Here is an 18,032-nt window from a genome sequence, read left to right as displayed (position 1 = left end):
ACCTGACTCCAGAGCACTCTTGAGCTCTGGCTAGTTTTTTGTTGTTCCCTTTCATCCTTAGGCTCTAGTCATTCTAGTCATGTGGTAAATTAGCTTTTCTTAGCATTACATATAAATATGGCTTTACTATCTATTTTGCCAGGTTACATTTACCTAATGTGAGCAGGAAATCCTGTACGTATTTCATCTATTTCCTATGTGAACAGAGGGGATAAAGGCCATGGCTCTATTCACCACCACCACTCAGAGCTTTTTCTGTTGATTTTTGCATTGTATGTAACCATGTATTCTTTGTGCTTCACAGATTTCTTGTGTCCTGTACAGCCTGGAAATCATGTCCGGAAACTGATGCAGAAAAGCTAGTTCAGCAGGTTTTTTGTGCTTTCCATGATATGATGCAGCTGATGAACATTGCTAAGCTTTAGAGACTAATCATTTACTAAGCATTTAGCAAAATATGTCATGAAACTAGGTGCTGGGAGTGGGTTGGTGAAATATATAGGAATATTGAGTGAAGGAAACTTGTTAAATGTAGAAATTAGTAGAATCATGCTCTCTAAATTTATCCTGACATAGAAAATAGAAATATTTTTAACTTCCTCTCTTGCAGCAGCAATGCAAATTATGATGGGACTATGGAACTATGCAGAGTTTAAGCCTCAACAATGCAAATCTATCAATTTTAACAATGCAGATCTTACTCTCTTAAATACAGTTGTTGGTACCTGTATAGGCAGTAAGTCTTCTTTCTGAACATCATCATAGGGTCTGTCTTTCAAGCACTTTAAATTTTCTAGTTGCCAAAGGATATGAAATCCATGATTGGATGCTAATTTCCCTGAAATGATTGATTCTATAGGGGTACAAGCCCATGTTCCGGAAAGACCACTACAATTTATTCTAGAAAGAGTTTGTGTTGGACAGGCAGAAGAATTAGGTTGTAGTTAGGAGGTTTATATCCTCTGACACACACAAAAAACCCTAACAAAATTTATTATAGTATGTTGTTATAGTTTTGTGAGTATAAAATTAAAGCACTTATATTTAAAGTCAGTGACTTTAAAAGAACTAAGTATGAAATCAGATTCTCAGGATTTTTTTCCTTTGTTCAATTTTGTAGTTTCTACTCAATGAAAATAAAATTCTCAGAATCACATATCTTCTTGTTTTGTGTCTAAGTGATTGATTCCTGTTTGACCCTCTGCTTTCTGATCACTTATGTGATCACCCAAAACTTACTGTCGCTTATAATGGTGGATCATCTCTCACCATTGTGTCTGCCGGTTGTGCCTATTTGGATGGTTCTGCTGCTGTCTTGCCTGAGTTAGTGATGCAAATGCCGTTACCAGGATTCTGGCTGAGGCTAGGAAGTCTCAGGTGGCCTCACCCACTGCCCGGTGGCTGGCACACACTATGTGGTCGCTGATCATTTGGCACTCTAACGTGGACTCTATTTGGTGCCAGGAATGTTCCAATAGGGAAAGGCAGAAGTTGCAAGGTCTCTTAAGGCCTAGGCTCTGAAGTCATGTTCAGGTCTCACTATGTCTGTTCTGCATTCTTTTGGCTAGGAGGAGGAAAAGGTTTTTGGTTTTTTTTGTTTTTTTTTTCTTTTCATCTTTTTTTTTAGGGCTGAACTCAAGGCATATGGAGGTTCCCTGGCTAGGGGTCGAATCAGAGCTGTAGCTGCTGGACTACACCATGGCAATGCCGGATCCTTAACCCACTAAGCGAGGCCAGGGATTGAACCTGCATCATCGAGGGTACTAGTCAGATTTGTTTCTGCTGAGCCATGATGGGAACTCCTGGAAAAGATTTTATCTCATAGAGCAGCAGCAGATAATTTTGTAAATTACTTTGTTTTTTGTGTATGTGGGTTTTTTTTTTTTTCTTTTCTTTTTCTTTTTTTTTTTTTTTTTTTTTTTTTGGCCATGCCCTGAACCAGAGATCAAACCCACACCACAGCAGTAGCAAGGCTGGATCCTTAACCCCCTGAGCCACCAGGGAATAGCTATAAATGACTTGGTAAATGTAAATGAGTGGGCACAAGAGGGCATGGTTTTGAGGGGCCATTTTGCAGGATTCTACCACAAACATTACAATATGTCTCGTGCACTGGTTGTATATGTCTTTTTGTGGCTAATCATATGTTCTGATTTTGATAAGTCTGGTTTATTATTTCTTTGTGAAAACACTAGGAGTTGGCTTCTATGGCATTTGATATATCATTAACAGTTAATATAGACTAGGAAGATGATACCTGAACTAGGACCTTCTTATTAGTACAGTTGTTGACTAGATTGCCAGGCCACTTAGAATCATTTGTTGTTTTTAAACAATACCTAAAGAATTGTGTATCTTAGAAGCTGACCACTTCTCACAGAGAAACCTCTTTGTACTGATACTTTAACATGTTTCTCTAATTTGTCTGAAGTTGAGTTGACTGGAATGCTTTTTACAAAGAGATTCCTGCGCCTTACCCATACCTATTGAGTCATAATTTCCAGGGGCAAATGTGACATGATCCTTATCAGGCAACTGTGAGAATAAGTGAACAAGAATTGGTTGAATTTTCCCCTTGAGTCACTGGGGTAACATACCCTTTGCCCCACTTTTTTCTTGGTTAAATGAAATTCAGTCTACTGTTATACATAGTTATATTTGAAAAATTCCTTGTGGCTTATTACATATACAAGACCTGATGTGAATAGATAACATAGCTAAATGACCTGTCACAGCAATGAGAATTGCTATTGCTGCAGTAAAGGAAAAAACAGAGTGGTTAGCTTCCAAGGGCTGCCTAGAATATTTTTTGGCCTAAAAATACTTCTAGGAAAATATATTCTAGGAAAATAAGATTATTTGTAAAAAGTAATGCAGTTGCTTTAGAAACAGCATTTTATTGATGTTTCCTTCCAGTGTTTTATATTGCACTGAGATAATATGTACAGTTTTTACTCATGCATTTTAAACATTCTAAAAAATGTGCCTTTTTCTTGCTTTAGATGGGACAAATGTTGCCTGCAGTTAGCTTGTCTAAGGACAATTCTATTTTCTCTTGGACTCTGGTGATAAAGCTGGGAATATATTTCTTTTTTAAAAACCTCAATTCCCTAATAGAATAATTTGAAATTTTACCAAGGGTGAGAGTAGGCTATTGAACAATGTATTTTTCCTTTGTAACAAGGACAATTGTTCCCAAACTACCCTGTAATCTACTCAACTAATTGGGACCATAAGAATTTCCCCTTGTCCGTGACTTCTTCTAATTCTAGTTTTATATACCTAAAGTTTTCTCTTTACTTTCTCCACAGTATTTTTATTGACATATAGTTGATTTACAATGTTTCATGTGTACAACAAAATGATTCAGTTATACATATGCATATATTCTTTTTCAGATTCTTTTCTATTATAGATTATTACAAGATACTGAGGAGTTCCCTTGGTGGCGCAGTGGTTAACGAATCCAACTGGGAACCATGAGGTTGCAGGTTCGATTCCTGGCCTTGCTCAGTGGGTTAAGGATCCAGCGTTGCCATGAGCTGTGGTGTAGGTCACAGACACAGCTTGGATCCCACGTTTCTGTAGCTGTGGCGTAGGCTGGCGGCTACAGCTCCAATTCGACCCCTAGCCTGGGAACCTCCATATGCCGCGGGAGCAGTACTAGAAAAGGCAAAAAAACAACAAACAAACAAAAAAAGATACTGAGTATCGTTCCCTGTGTTACACAGTAGATGGTTGTTGGTTTTCTGTTTTATTTATAGTAGTGTATATCTGTTAATCCCAAATTTATCCCTCCTTCCCTTTCCCCTTTGGTAACCATAGGTTTGAATTTGTGAGTCAGTTTTTATAGTCCTTTTATATATTTTAGATTCCACATATAAGGGATATCGCATGATAATTGTCTTCCTCTGACTTATCTAGTATGATAATCTGTGGGTCCATCCATGTTGCTGCAAATGGTGCTATTTCATTCTTTTTCATGGTGGAGTAATATTCCTCCATATGTTTTTGATAACTCAGAACTAGGCTGTTTTCATACTTCATCAAGCTAGGTGTCACTTGTAACTCCTAAATTTCAAATGCTTGTTTGTAACAGCAAACCCCAAGTTGGATATTCTGCCTTGATCTGGAATACAATATACCTATATTTTATGGTGACTTAGAAACTTCTTACATAAGTCACCAAAAGTTGTAGAATGATTGGAATTTATTTTGAAGATACACTATAACAGGAGTTCATCAGTTCGGTGTCCCAGCCTGGACGCTGACCATGGAGAAATAGATGCCTTTCTGTGCCAGTAGCTGCTGGTGTGTGCCATGCTCCTGGACTTTGCCGTTCTGAATCACCACGATCAAGTCTGCGTTCTGGATGGTGGACAGGCGGTGAGCGATCACGATGCAGGTGCGGCCTTCTCTGGCTTTGTCCAGGGCTTCTTGGACAATCTATTGATAAAACAGAAGCCTTATCTTAAAAATTGTGGAAATATGTTTTAACAGTAAAGGAAATCTAAATATTTTACCATCCATACAAAAGAAAATTACCTTTCATTTCATATCCCTTTGAATCTTTGGCTTTATGCATGTGTTTTTACATATTTAATATTGCATAGTTATGTTCTTTATAATAAAAGCAGATTCTCACACTAAATCTTGACAAGTCTATAAATTTTATAGCTAGTCACAAATGGTTTAAACTTTACTTTTATTGAGTATTTTATTTCCCTGCTTTTCCATTATTAAACATTTTCACCATGTTATTTCATTTGAATGCTTTATTTTTTTGTTTATAAAAGTAGTATGTGGTAATTTTAGAAAATTTAGAATATTCTGGAAGAAATGAAATGAAAATACTCTACCTCAAAATAACCACTATTACATTTGTTTACTTTTTTCCTGTGCTTACCTTTAAAAAATTTTTATTGAAATATAACTGACTCACAATGTGTTTCAAATGTACAGCAAAGTGATTAGGCTATACATTTTTATATATACATAATACTTTTTTATACTCTTTTCCAGTATAGATCATACTGGATACTGAGTGTAGTTTCTTATTGAGCATAAGAAAATTACTCAATAGGAAACTGTACTTAATAGTATAGTATAGGAAACTATAATCAATAGTTGGTTTATCTATTTGGTTCTCTATTTTGTATATACTAGTGTGTACATTTTAATCCCGCACTCCTAATTCATCCCCCTCGTCCCCTTTGGTACCCATAAATTTTCTATGTCTGAGTCTATTTCCGTTTTGTAAATGAGTTCATTTGTATCATTTTTTTATATACCACATCTAAGTGATATCATATTTTTCTTTTCCTGACTTAATTCACTTAGTATGGTAATCTCTAGGTCCATCCATCTTGCTGCAAATGGCATTATTTCATTCTTTTTCTGACTGAGTAATATTCCATTGTGTACATATACCACATCTTTAAAGCTTCATCTGTCAGTGGACACTTAGGTGGTTTCCATGTCTTGGATATTGTAAGTGGAGCTGCTGTGAACATACAGGTGCATGTATCTTTTCAAATTATAGTTTTGTCTAGATGTGTGCCCAGGAGTGGGATTGCTGAATCAAATGCAAGTTCTGTTTTTAGTTTTTTAAGGAACCGCCATACTGTCCTCCATAGTGGTCACACCAATTTACATTTTTATCAGCAGTGTAGGAGGGTTCCTTTTTCTCCACACCCTCTCCAGCATTTCTTATCTGTAGACTTTGATGATGGCCATTCTGACTGGTTCGAGGTGATACCTCATTGTAGTTTTCATTTGCATTTCTCTAATGATTAGCATTGTTAAACAACTTTTCACATGCCTGTTGGCCATCTGTATGTCATCCTTGGAGATATGTCTGTGTAGATCTTCTGCACATATTCTGACTGGATTGTGTGGGTTTTTTTGATACTGAGCTGTATGAGCTATTTGTGTGCTTACCTATTATTTTCATGGTTGATCACACAAAAACATCTGTTTTAGAAATTAAATGGAGCATGAGGTTGGAGGCCATACCTTTTCACTTTCAGTGTCCAGAGCCGATGTAGCTTCATCCAGCAGTAGGATTCGGGGTTGCCTGATGAGGGCGCGGGCAATAGCAATCCTCTGTTTTTGACCTCCTGAAAGCTGAGTCCCCTTATCTCCCACTCTTGTTTCATATTTCTGCAAGTTAGCCATTACTAAAGTTAATAAACATCTAACTCAGAAAAATCCTAACAGTATATTGAATAAACTTTTAGTTCTTAACATTTGACAGTCAGTTCTACTTGTAAAAAAGTCTTAGACGGTTCTACTTGTAAAAAAAAAAAACTTAGAATCAAGAAAGTGTCTTTAATAATTACCAAGTTGCCCATTTAATTTTTTTTAACAATACATTCCTTTTTAAAATCAAACTAGAAAAATGAATGACCTTAATTCTCAATGGTATTCTGCAACAAATTCTCCAATTCCCACCATTATCAAAATGTCACTTGACCTGCTGTCACTGGAGTCCTGAAATGGTTACAAGTTACTGTTTAAGGTTTAACATTTTTACTTTAAAATAGTCACATGACCCACATAGAGCCTAGTTTATTCTTTTTCAAACTCATTCATTCACTTAAACATTTACTGACTCCTATAATGCCACAACTGTGGGAAGTATAAAAATGAATTTGCCTTTTTCTTACCCTTAAGGGATTTATTATCTAAAGAGAAAAAAGTAACAATATACAGTCAAGGAAGTACTGAATGGGTTGTTATGTAACATGCTATGAAAGATCAGAAGAGGGACATAGCAATTATGGAGATAAGGTGGGAAAAGAAGGAAAAGGGGAGCTCAAATGCGAAGATTCTTTTGTGGAGAAGGTGGTAAGCTGCATATTGAGAGACCAGTCTAGGCTGCAAAAGCACAGAATGAATAAAGGCATAAACTGAGTGGGCTCACTCTGGAGTGAACTGAACTCAGTGTATATCATATACATTCAACATCATGTGAACTAATGACCTGGAAAGTCCAATGTCAAATCAAAAGCTGAAGCTTCAAAGTTTTTCTGTTCACTGTCAAATCCATTACTTGACTGAAGTCAAAGACTATGTGTTAAGAGTTGCTAACGCTCACTAACATGGAGAGTTTAGAATCTTGAGTATGATTTCAAATTATAGCAGAATATGACAGTAAAAATAAGCTCCTCTTCAGCTTAATCCAGTGCAACTGCAGATGCTAGGTGAGGGCCACAGAATAAATAATCCCTGCCATCACTTTTAGGGCTCTCAATTCCAGGACTACTCATGTTTACTAGTCACTGAGAAAATCATTAAACCCTTACTTTAGTTTTCAAATTCATATTGACTTCACTGCAATCTAGCTACAGTCAGAACAGCTACAAGAAGGTAATAGGGAGTGTTGGGTACCATGGAAATTGGGGAGTACAGGTGCTCTTCAAAAATAAAATGAAACATTGAACAACCTTATACCAAAATTAAAATGGAGCATAAACTTAAATGTAAAATGTAAAACTAAAATTTTTAGCGGGGGGAGGATTAAGATGTCATGCTCACCTTCTCCCAAAAACACATCTACATGTAGAACAATTTGCACAGAACATATACTGAACACTGGCAGAAGAAAAACCTAGAACAGTAAGAAACCCTCTACATAACTGGGTAGAACAAAATAAAAAGAGGAAAGGAATCAGGCCGGGACTAGCATTCATGAGAGGAAGCCGTGAAAGAGAAAAGGTGCTCGTACCCTGGGAAGCCACCTAACAGAGGGGGACATCAGTCAAGATGAGGGACCTCAATGTCACCAAGAAAAGGGCAGCAGCTGGACTGAGGAGAACAAAGCAGAGTGAGAGCTGCACAGATCATCTGTACCACTGCCCCAGACACCACAGCCTGAGACACTCAGGCAGAGGCTGGGTGCTGAAACTCAGGCTCTGGAGGTCAGTTCCAGGAGAGGACTAGGGTTGGCTGTGTGGAGACAGCCTAAGGGGGTAAGGGGTGGTGTGCCATGGGCTGGGGAGGAGAACGCCACACCCAAGGAAAGCTTGGAAGAGGTCTAGGCCTGCAGGAGAAGTAAGGCACCATTGCTGAGGAGGGCAAGAGGAGGAGGGACAGATGGCCAAATGAATTTCCCTGTGCACACGTGGGCTTTCAGCAGGGTACCCCTGGCACAGGCTACAGGTGGTGCGAGGCCACTTGCTCAGACTATGGGAGACTGGGCACCTCTTATGTGGGCTAAGGGCAGCTGGGAGCTAAGTGAGATGTGGTGCATCTTGCTTGATCTATGGGTGCTGGGGACAAACCACAGCAATCATCTCAGAAACCAGAGGGAGTTGTGGCCTGCCACCACTACAGGTCTGTGAACCAGATCCACCTGTGGCCCTAGTCACCCCAGAGGTCGGCAAAAAAGAGGGCACTGCAACCGAGCACCACCTGTTGTTGCCGTCACTCCCCTGGGAACACACCCACCCTGCCGCTGCCACTGCCAAACACTCTGAGCAGCACCCACACGCTCGATCATTGTCACTTCCCAGGACCCTGCAACTATGAGCAGCCTGTGCAGCACTTCCTGCATGAGCTAAGCAGGACAGGGTGCTTCTTGCATGGTCTACAGGTGGAGGGGGCAAACCACTGCAGTTATCTCTGACTCCAGAGGTGGGCATGGCCTGCCATCACTAGGGGTCTTTGAATAGGCACTACTTGCAGCCCCAGTCACCTCAGAGGGCAGCAAAGAGGAGGGCACTGCAACCGAACATCACCTTTTATTGCTCTCACTCCCTTGGGACCTCACACACCCTGCCACTGCCACTGCTAAGTGCTCTGGGCACTTCCTAAATCTGCTTAAGGCTCATTACCACTTCCAAGGCCCCTACAACTAGCAGTAGCCTGTGCCACCTTTCTGCAGGTCCTTGCCACTGTTAAGAGCCCAGCAACCCCACACTGACTACTAGCCCTACCCACTGCCTCCTTCTCCCTGGAAACACACTCAGCACCCTGGGCATAACAGCTGGTTCACAGTGAAAAAAGAGACAGCGAATATCCAAACTCCCATGCCAAAAATAAATAGTAACCCCCCACAAAATACACAAGGGTGCTCTTGCATAGAAATAGCCCTCCAAGACTACAGCTTGGTTTCCCTGAACTCACATAAAAAGAAAAATATAGGCAAGATGAAGAAGCTCAGGAATCATGCCCAGTTAAAACAACCGGAGCATTCTGCTGAAGGAGCAAACAATGAAACAGACCTCTGCAGTCTAATAGACACTGAGTTTGAAAAGGAGACAGTGAAAATACCAAAGGAATTAAGGATGAATATGAGGGAATTAAGAGCGGATATAAAGAGTAATGCAGATTACTTTAGAAAGGAATTAGAAAATATATGGACAAACCAAGAAAAATTAGAAAACTCATTTGCAGAGATGCTAACTGAGCTCAAGGCACTAAAGAGCAGAATGAATAATGCAGAGGAATGAATTAGTGATTAGGAAGACAGAATAATGGAAATCACCCAATCAGGACAACAGATAGAAAACCAAATGAAAAAACATGAAAGCATTATAAGAGATCTATGTGATAATATAAAGCAGGCCAATCTACACATAATAGGTATTCCAGAAGGAGAATAAAAAGAAACGAGGATTGAAAATATCTTTGAAGAAATTATGTCTGAAAACTTTCCAAATCTAAAGAAAACATATCAGGATACTGGAAGCACAGAGGGCCCCAAACAAGTTGAACCCAAACAGGCCCACACCAAGAAATATTATAATAAAAATGGCAAAAGTTGGAGTTCCTGTCATGGCTCAGCAGTTAGTGAACCCAACTAGCATCCATGAGGATGCGGGTTCGATCCCTGGCCTCACTTAGTGGGTTAAGGATCCAGCATTGACATGAGCTGTGGTGTAGGTCACAGATTCGGCTCGGAGTCCACATTGCTGTGGCTGTGGTGTAGGCCAGCAGCTGCAGCTCTGATTTGACCCCTGGCCTGGGAAGCTCCATATGCCATGGGTGCAGCCCTAAAACAAAAAGACCAAAAAAAAAAAAAAAAAAAGGCAAAAGTTAAAGAGAGGATTCTAAAGGCAGCAAGAGAAAAACAAAACGTTAATTATGAGGGAACCCTCATAAGGTCATCAGCTGATTTCTCTACAGAAACACTACAGGCCAGAAGAGAGTAGCAAGTGGCTAGATATATTCAAAGTTCTAAAAGGGAAAAATTTGCAGCCTAGAATATTCTACCCACCAAGAATATCATTTATTTTATTTATTTATTTTTTTCAGGGCAGCACCCGTGGCATATGAAGGTTCCCAGGGGTCTAATTGGAGCTGTAGACCTACACCACAGCTCCCAGCAACAATGGATCCTTAACCCACTGAGTAAGGCCAGGGATCAAACCCGCCACCTCATGGTTCCTAGTTGGATCTGTTTCTGCTGTGCCACGATGGGAACTCCAAGAATATTTAAAATAGAAGGAGAAATAAAGAATTTCTCTAACAAACAAAAGCTAAAAGAGTACAGCAATACTAAACTCATTCTAAAGGAAATACTGAAAGGACTTCTCTAAATAAAAAAAAAAAAAGAAGAAACAGGATGGAGAAAATCACAATTGGAATGCAATCAAATAAGCTAGTGTACAGATATAAAAGGGAAAAAAAACCTACTGTAAAAGTGACAATAAACACAAGGAACAGCAAAAGGACAAATATGAAGCTGTTAAAAAAGGACTTCAACATCATAAAATGTAGGGAAGGAAAGTAAGAAAATCTAGACTCTTTTTTTTTTTAAATAATGTGTTTGCTCCTATATGATTATCAGGATAAATCAAATAGATATAGGAAGGGGTTAATATACTTAAAAAATGGCAACCACAAATCAAAACTGATTATTACATTCACAAAAACTAAAAATAAAATAAATAAAATGCCATGGGTGAGGCCCTAAAACAAACAAACAAAAAAAGGCAAAAGTTAAAGAGAGGATTCTAAAGGCAGCAAGAGAAAAACAAAACGTTAATTATAAGGGAACCTCCATAAGGCTATCAGCTGATTTCTCTACAGAAACACTACAGGCCAGAAGAGAGTAGCAAGATAGATCAAAAGTTCTAAAAAGGAAAAATTTGATCATAGAATAAATGGAAATCATCCCACCAAAAAGAGAAAGGAACAACAGAGAAACATAGAATCAACTGGAAAACAAGGTTTAAAATGGCAATAAATACATATTTATTGATAATTACCTTAAATGTCAATGGACTGGATGCTCCAATCAAAAGACAGAGTGGCAGACTGGAGAAAAAAAGCACGAGCCTACAATATGTTGTACATAAGAGACTCACGTTAGGGCAAAGGACACATATAGATTGAAAGTGAGGGGAAGGGAAAAGATATTTCATGCCAATGAACAAGACAGGAAAGCAGGAGTTGCAATACTCATATCAGACAAAATAGACTTTAAAACAAAGGCCGTAAAGACAAAGAAGGACACTATTTAATGATAAAAGGATCCATTCAAGAAGAGGATTTTTATTATACTTATCAATATATATGCCCCCAACATAGGAACACCCAGATACATACAACAAATACTAGCATAGACAAAGAGGAGAAATTGATGGGAATACAATAATAGTAGGAGACTTTAACACCCCACTCATATCAATGGACAGATCCTCTAGACAGAAAATCTGTAAGGCAACAGAGATCCTAAATGACACAGTACAAAAGTTAGACTTAATTGACATTTACAGGACATTACATCCCCCAAAAATTAGAATATACATCCTTCTCAAGTGCACATAGAACATTCTCAAGGACTGACTACATACTGGGGCAAAAAACTCACCTCAACAAATTTAAGTGTAGAAACTATTTCAAAAGTCTTCTCTGACCACTGACATGAAACTACAAATCAACCACAGGAAAAGAATGAGAAAAACTAACTACATGCTACTTAAAAAACCAATGGATCAATGAGGAAATCAAATAGGAAATTAAAAAATACCTCGAAACAAATGATAATGAAAACATAACATTCAAACTCTCTGGGATGCCGCAAAAGCAGTGCTTAGAGGAAAATTCATAGTGATACAGGCCTTCCTCAAAAAAGAAGAAAATCTCAAATTGACAACTTAACCCAACATCTAAATGAATTAGAAAAACAAGAACAAAACCTAAAGTCAGCAGAAGGACGTCATAAATATCAGAGATCTTTAAATCTTTAAATCAATAAAATAGAGATTAAAAAAACAATAGAAAAAAAAAATCAATCAAACCAAGAGCTGGTTCTCTGAAAACATAAGCAAAATTGACAAACCTCTGGCCAGACTCACTAAGAAGAGGTGAGAAAAAAATCCAAATAAACAAAATAAGATATGTAAAAGGAGAAATCTCAAAGGATACTGCAGATATATATTAAAAAAAAAAAAACAAGAGAACACTATGAATAATTATATGCCAACAAATTTGATGACCTAGAAGAAATGGACAACTTTCTAGATACTTACAGCCCACCAAAACTGAGTCAAGAAGAAATAGATCAACTGAACAGACTCATCACTAGAAATGAAAATGACTATGTAATGAAAACACTGCCTACAGCACCATGGAGATCAGTATGGAGATACCTTATAAACCTATATATAGAACTACCATATGACCCCGCAATCCCACTCTTGGGCATATATATGGACAAAACTTTCCTTAAAAAAGACACATGCACCCACATGTTCATTGCAGCTCTATTCACAATAGCCAAGACATGGAAACAACCCAAATGTCTATTGACAGATGATTGGATTAGGAAGATATGGTGGATATATACACAATGGAATACTACTCAGTCATAAAAAAGAATGAAATAATGCCATTTGCAGCAACATGGATGGAACTAGAGACTCTCATCTTGAGTGAAGTAAGTCAGAAAGAGAAAGACAAATACTATATGATATCACTTATATCTGGCATCTAATATATGGCACAAATAAACCTTCCCACAGAAAAGAAAATCATGGACTTGGAGAATAGACTTGTGGTTGCCGAGGGGGAGGGGGAGGGAGTGGGGTAGGTGGGAGCTTGGAGTTAATAGATGCAAACTATTGCCTTTGGAATGGATTAGCAATGAGATCCTGCTGTGCAGCACTGAGAACTATGTCAAGTCACTTATGATGGAGCATGATAATGTGCGAAAATAGAATGTGTACATGTATGTATAACTGGGTCACCATGCTGTACAGTAGGAAAAAAACTGCATTGGGGAAATAACTATTAAAAAATAATAATAGTAGTAAAATGAAAAATAAACACACACACACACACAAACCACTTCCTACAAACAAGAGTACAGGACCAGATGGCTTCACAGGTGAATTCTACCAAACATACAAAGAGGAACTTATACCCATCCTTCTTAAACTTTTCTAAAAGACTGAAGGAAAAGAACACTCCCAAAGACATTCTGTGGAGCCACCATCACCCTAATACTAAAACCAGACAAAGATACCACCAAAAAAGAAAACCACAGGCCAATATCTTTGATGAATATATACACAAAAATTCTCAACAAAATTTCAGCCAGCAACATATAATAATGACCATACACTTGGAGTTCCTGTAATGGCTCAGCAGTTAACGAACGCAGCTGGCATCCATGAGGATGCGGGTTTGATCCCGGGCCTTGCTCAGTGGGTTAAGGATCTAATATTGCCATGAGCTGTGTAGGTCTCAGACATGACTCAGATCTAGCATTGCTGTGGCTGTGGTATAGGCCTGCAGCTACAGCTCCAACTGGACCCCTAGCCTGGGAACCTCCATGTGCTGCAGGTATAGCCCTAAAAAGACACAAAGACAAAAAGTCAAAACAACAACAACAACAACAACAAAAGATCAGACATCACAACCAAGTGGGATTCATCCCAGGTTCACAAGTATGGTTCATCATACGCAAATCAACCATCATACACCACATTAACAAAAGAAAAGTAAAAAACTACATGATCCTCTCAATAGGTGCAGAAAAAGCATTTGACAAAGTCCAACGTCCATTCATGATCAAAACTCTTACCAAAGTAGGTATAGAGGGAACATATCTTAACATAATAAAAGCCATTTATGACAAACCCGCAAAAAATATAATACTCAATGGAGAAAAGCTGAAAGACTTCCCAATAAATCTGGAACACGACAAGGATGCCCACTCTCACCACTTTTATTCAACATAGTATTGGAAGTCCTAGCCACAGCAAACAAAAGAAATAAAAGATATCCAAACAAAAGAAATAAAAGGTATCCAAACTGTCACTCTATGCAGATGACCTGATATTATATATAGAAAACCCTAAGGACTCCACCGAAAAACTACTCAAACTGAACAACGAATTCAGTGAAGTAGCAGGATATAAGATTAACATTCAGAAATTGGTCACATTTCAGTATACTAACAATGAAATATTACAAAAGGAATATAAAAATACAATACCTTTTGAAACTGCACCCCCAAAAATTAAATACCTGGGAATAAACCTGACCAAGGAGGTGAAAGCTTTAGATGCTGAGAACTATAACACTGTAAAAAAATGGCAATAGCAAATGCTGGCAAAGATTTAGAAAAACTGTTAGAATGCATACTTGCTGGTGGGAACAAAAAATGGGAAAGCCGCTCTGGCAAACAGTTTAGCAGTTTCTTATAAAATTAAACATGCGGTTATCATATGGCCCAGCAATTGCACTTCTGGGCATTTATCCTAGAGAAATAAAAATAGGTTCACACTAAGACCTGTACACAAACATTTATGGCAGCTTTATTCTTCTTAATAGACAAAAACTGGAAACAACCTACATGTGCTTTGAGATGACTAGTCACACAAGCTGTATCTAGACCATGGATCCTACCCAGCGAGAAAAAGGAATGAACTATAGTTAGAAACAACAGCTTCAGGGAATTGTGCTGAGTGAAAAAGCTAAGCTCACAAGGTTAAACACTGTACGTGTGTTTATATAACATCCTTAAAGTATAAAATTACAGAAATAAGAGAATACTTAGTGACTGCCAGAGGTTGTGGGGAGTCAGGGCGGGGAGGCGTGGTGTATGGTTTTAAAAGCATATGAGGGATCTTTGAGGTGATGAAAACATTCCATATCTTTACTGTGGTACTGGACACATGACTCTACTTACGCAATAAAATGGAATAGAACAAAATACACACATACACAAATGCACACAAGTAAAAACAGGGAAATCTAAATAAGATCAGTGGGTAGTATCAAATTAGTACTGTGGTTGTAATTTGTATTAGTTTTGCAAGATGTCATTCATTGAAGGAAACTAGAGAAAGGGTACGTACGATCTCTATTCCTTACACCTCTTGAGAACCTCTAATGATCTCAAATGTTGAATTCACAAAGAAAGCACCACAAGGGATACAGTAAACATGGCTACAGTCAGAATGCAGCCCACGAACACCGGTTTGAGGTGACCTAATATCACCTCATTTGTTTCTGAGGACATTCATATAATATGTGAGGTAGACATGATGACTCATTTTCCCCTTACTGTAAGGAAACCTGGTATCATGGAATTCAGTCTTGTCCAAGGTCACAGTACCAGGTCAGAGCCAAGGACTAGAGTCTAACCTTGGGAACTGCTGGAGGGGGCCAACAGTTGTAGTTGATGCTGATTCCATCCTAGGAAGTCACCAGTTGACTTACATGGGGTAAGGTCTCAATGAAGGGGTGGATGTTGGCCTCCTTGGCCGCCCACACAATCTCCTCCAGGGTCACAATGCGGCTGTTGTCCCCGTAGGCGATGTTCTCGGCAATGCTGCAGTCAAACAGGATGGGCTCCTGGGACACGATGCCGAGCTGGGCTCTCAGCCACTGGACATTGAGTTTCTTTGCTTCCTGGCCATCTAGCAGCTGAAACACCAGAGTCCACAAACTATCAGATGGGCTTAAAAACAAAGTAACTTTCTAGACATTAAGTTACTGTCTAGGTTTCCCATTGGGAGGGAGCCACAGCAGTTTGTAAAATCCCAAGCCTCTCGGGCTGTAAGTTTTCACACTACTGGAGGCGGACAGCCAACAGAATGTTTTTTTTACAGTAACTAGGTTATTCCCTTCTTGTTCTGCCTGGCAAAACGGTAGCACATTTGGCCCCATCCTTCCATACTACATTCTTTGTTCCTATCTGCCCTCCTCCAAGCAAGTGTACCATCCTCTGCCTTTAGGAAGTAAGTCCTCCGTGTATCTGATGTCACCTTTCAACTCAACTTTCCCTCCACCTCCAGGCACACCAGGGAAACAGCAGATCAGCAGCCTGGCCCCAGGTTCTCAAAGAGCCTTCTCTCCTGTCCTGCCTCTATCTGTCTTTCCCTTGAGAACTACCAGCCTTCAGCTTCCCCCATGTCTCTTTTTGACGCTGAGCACTGAGGGCAAGAGTTCAACAGAAAGCAGACGAGCTCCCAGGGCAATATCTTTATCTTTGGAAGAATAGTTTTGGCGGTGGTGGTTTGGATCATTTTCTGTTTGCTGTAAGCAGGAGGCATGGTGGTTCTAGAGGGGCCTTGTGATAGGATAAGTGAGAATACAGCTTCCAGCAAAGAGAAGGTCATGGGTGAGGAAGCAGACACAAATCCAACCCATCCTAACCTCTCAAGAAAGGAGATCCCACCACAATAATTAGCAGAGCCTACCTACAGAGTTGTTGAGCTGGTTTGCCTATATTCATGGCATTAGAGTAAGTGTAGTAGTGGAAGCATAAGACTTCCCACAAAGAAACAGCGCAACAAGGTTGAACCCTCTGGTGACTGTCTAACTGGAGGCGGGGGGCTCCCTGGGTTAGGTCAGTAGGCACCCTTGCCAGGTAATGGGAGATGCAGGCATTATTATTGCTAAGAGATGAGTCTCCCCTTATAGAAGACAGCCAGGGGCTGGACGCCACAAAATCAGTCTGAAAGCAAATACACAAGAGCTGGAGGTAAGGATCAAAGAGAGCCTTGAGTTCAGGTTAGAGAGAGAAGGCAAAGCAGGAGCAGGGGTGGGAGTCTACGGAGAGCTCTGGAGGAGTGTGTGGCTTACCTTCCTAACCCAGGGAGTGAGTGAGTGTTCACACAGCAGGATCAGGCTGGCTCCAAAGGCCCAGCACAGGGTAGAGATAAACTTCACAGTCAGTATTTTCTCACTAGACTCAATTCCAGATGTTTGACCCTATTGTCCCCAAGTATGTGTCTGACTAGGGGTGCCAGTTTGGAGTGTATAAAATGTTGTCATTTTCTCAATGAGGACTACAGGTCTTGTCTAGTTTTTGTTTTCTGTTATAGGAATATGGGTTTAGCCACTAGAAATACTGCCTTAGGTCAGGTTACTAATTTATGTCAGTGTGCTCACCACTGTTCCAAACACTGGGTCGTAGAACCGCTCCAGGAGCTGGACCACCGTGCTCTTCCCACAGCCGCTGCTGCCCACCAAGGCCAGGGTCTGGCCCTTCTTCACCTCCAGGCTCAGCCCCTGAAGCACAGGCACGTTGGGCCGGGTGGGATAGCGGAACACGACGTCATTAAGGGTCACATTTCCTTCAAACTTATCCTAAAAATAACATTTATATTGCTCTTATAATTGGTCTGACAGTTACGGCAAAGAAAAGCATAATTTCAAGGAAATGTTACCAAAGACGATAGCAGAGAAATAGAAAGTTCATCTTCAGTACAAGTACCGGCTCGAGTCAGTATCGGTAGCAGGTTGTTATATAACATAAAGATGGGAGCTGAGGGAACAGGTTAGTTGAAAGAGTCATGCAGCAAGAGTGGACATCTCAACTCATCTTCTGCTTTGGTTGAGACAAACATTTAATCTTCCCTACTGATGATTCTGTGGCCAGAACCAAGTCAATAGCTAAAAGCTCAAAGGCTTGGGGATTGAGAGCAGTTTCTACTGGCAGTCTCCGTGAATAGCCCTTGTCTCGAGTCCTGGCAGCCTCTTAATCTCACTCACTGGGCACAGCAATTTTCTCAGAACACGAAATACCTGGTAAAGTCCCCCAAAACTGTTTAAGTCCCCATGTC

At 39.7% G+C, this 18,032-nt stretch overlaps 2 protein-coding genes across 16 annotated transcripts in view; one reads left to right on the top strand and one right to left on the bottom strand.

Annotated features, from left to right (window-relative positions):
- The window catches only part of CROT (carnitine O-octanoyltransferase), a 44,545-nt gene extending 43,389 nt beyond the window's left edge, over positions 1-1,156 (top strand). The window contains exon 18 of the mRNA NM_001243217.1: positions 305-1,156. Within this exon, the coding sequence (NP_001230146.1) occupies positions 305-425 (121 nt within the window). The 3' untranslated portion in view covers positions 426-1,156. The remainder of the gene's footprint in view (positions 1-304) is intronic.
- ABCB4 (ATP binding cassette subfamily B member 4) overlaps positions 2,638-18,032 on the bottom strand; it is a 90,754-nt gene continuing 75,359 nt past the window's right edge. For 12 of the 15 annotated variants that reach the window (XR_002335872.1, XM_013989596.2, XM_005656694.3 and 9 more), the window contains 4 exons: positions 17,359-17,556; positions 15,682-15,888; positions 6,016-6,162; positions 2,638-4,446 (listed from right to left, as the gene is read on the bottom strand). Coding sequence is in view for 14 of the 15 variants with exons in the window: in XM_013989596.2 (XP_013845050.1) it covers positions 4,243-4,446; positions 6,016-6,162; positions 15,682-15,888; positions 17,359-17,556 (756 nt within the window). In the remaining variant the exon portion in view is untranslated. The remainder of the gene's footprint in view (positions 4,447-6,015; positions 6,163-15,681; positions 15,889-17,358; positions 17,557-18,032) is intronic. The other 3 variants (XM_021063454.1, XM_021063455.1, XM_021063458.1) reach the window with 1 other exon arrangement.

Source organism: Sus scrofa, chromosome 9 (assembly GCF_000003025.6).
Source record: "Sus scrofa isolate TJ Tabasco breed Duroc chromosome 9, Sscrofa11.1, whole genome shotgun sequence".
Taxonomy (NCBI): domain Eukaryota; kingdom Metazoa; phylum Chordata; class Mammalia; order Artiodactyla; family Suidae; genus Sus; species Sus scrofa.
This window is presented reverse-complemented; position numbering and strand designations above follow the sequence as displayed.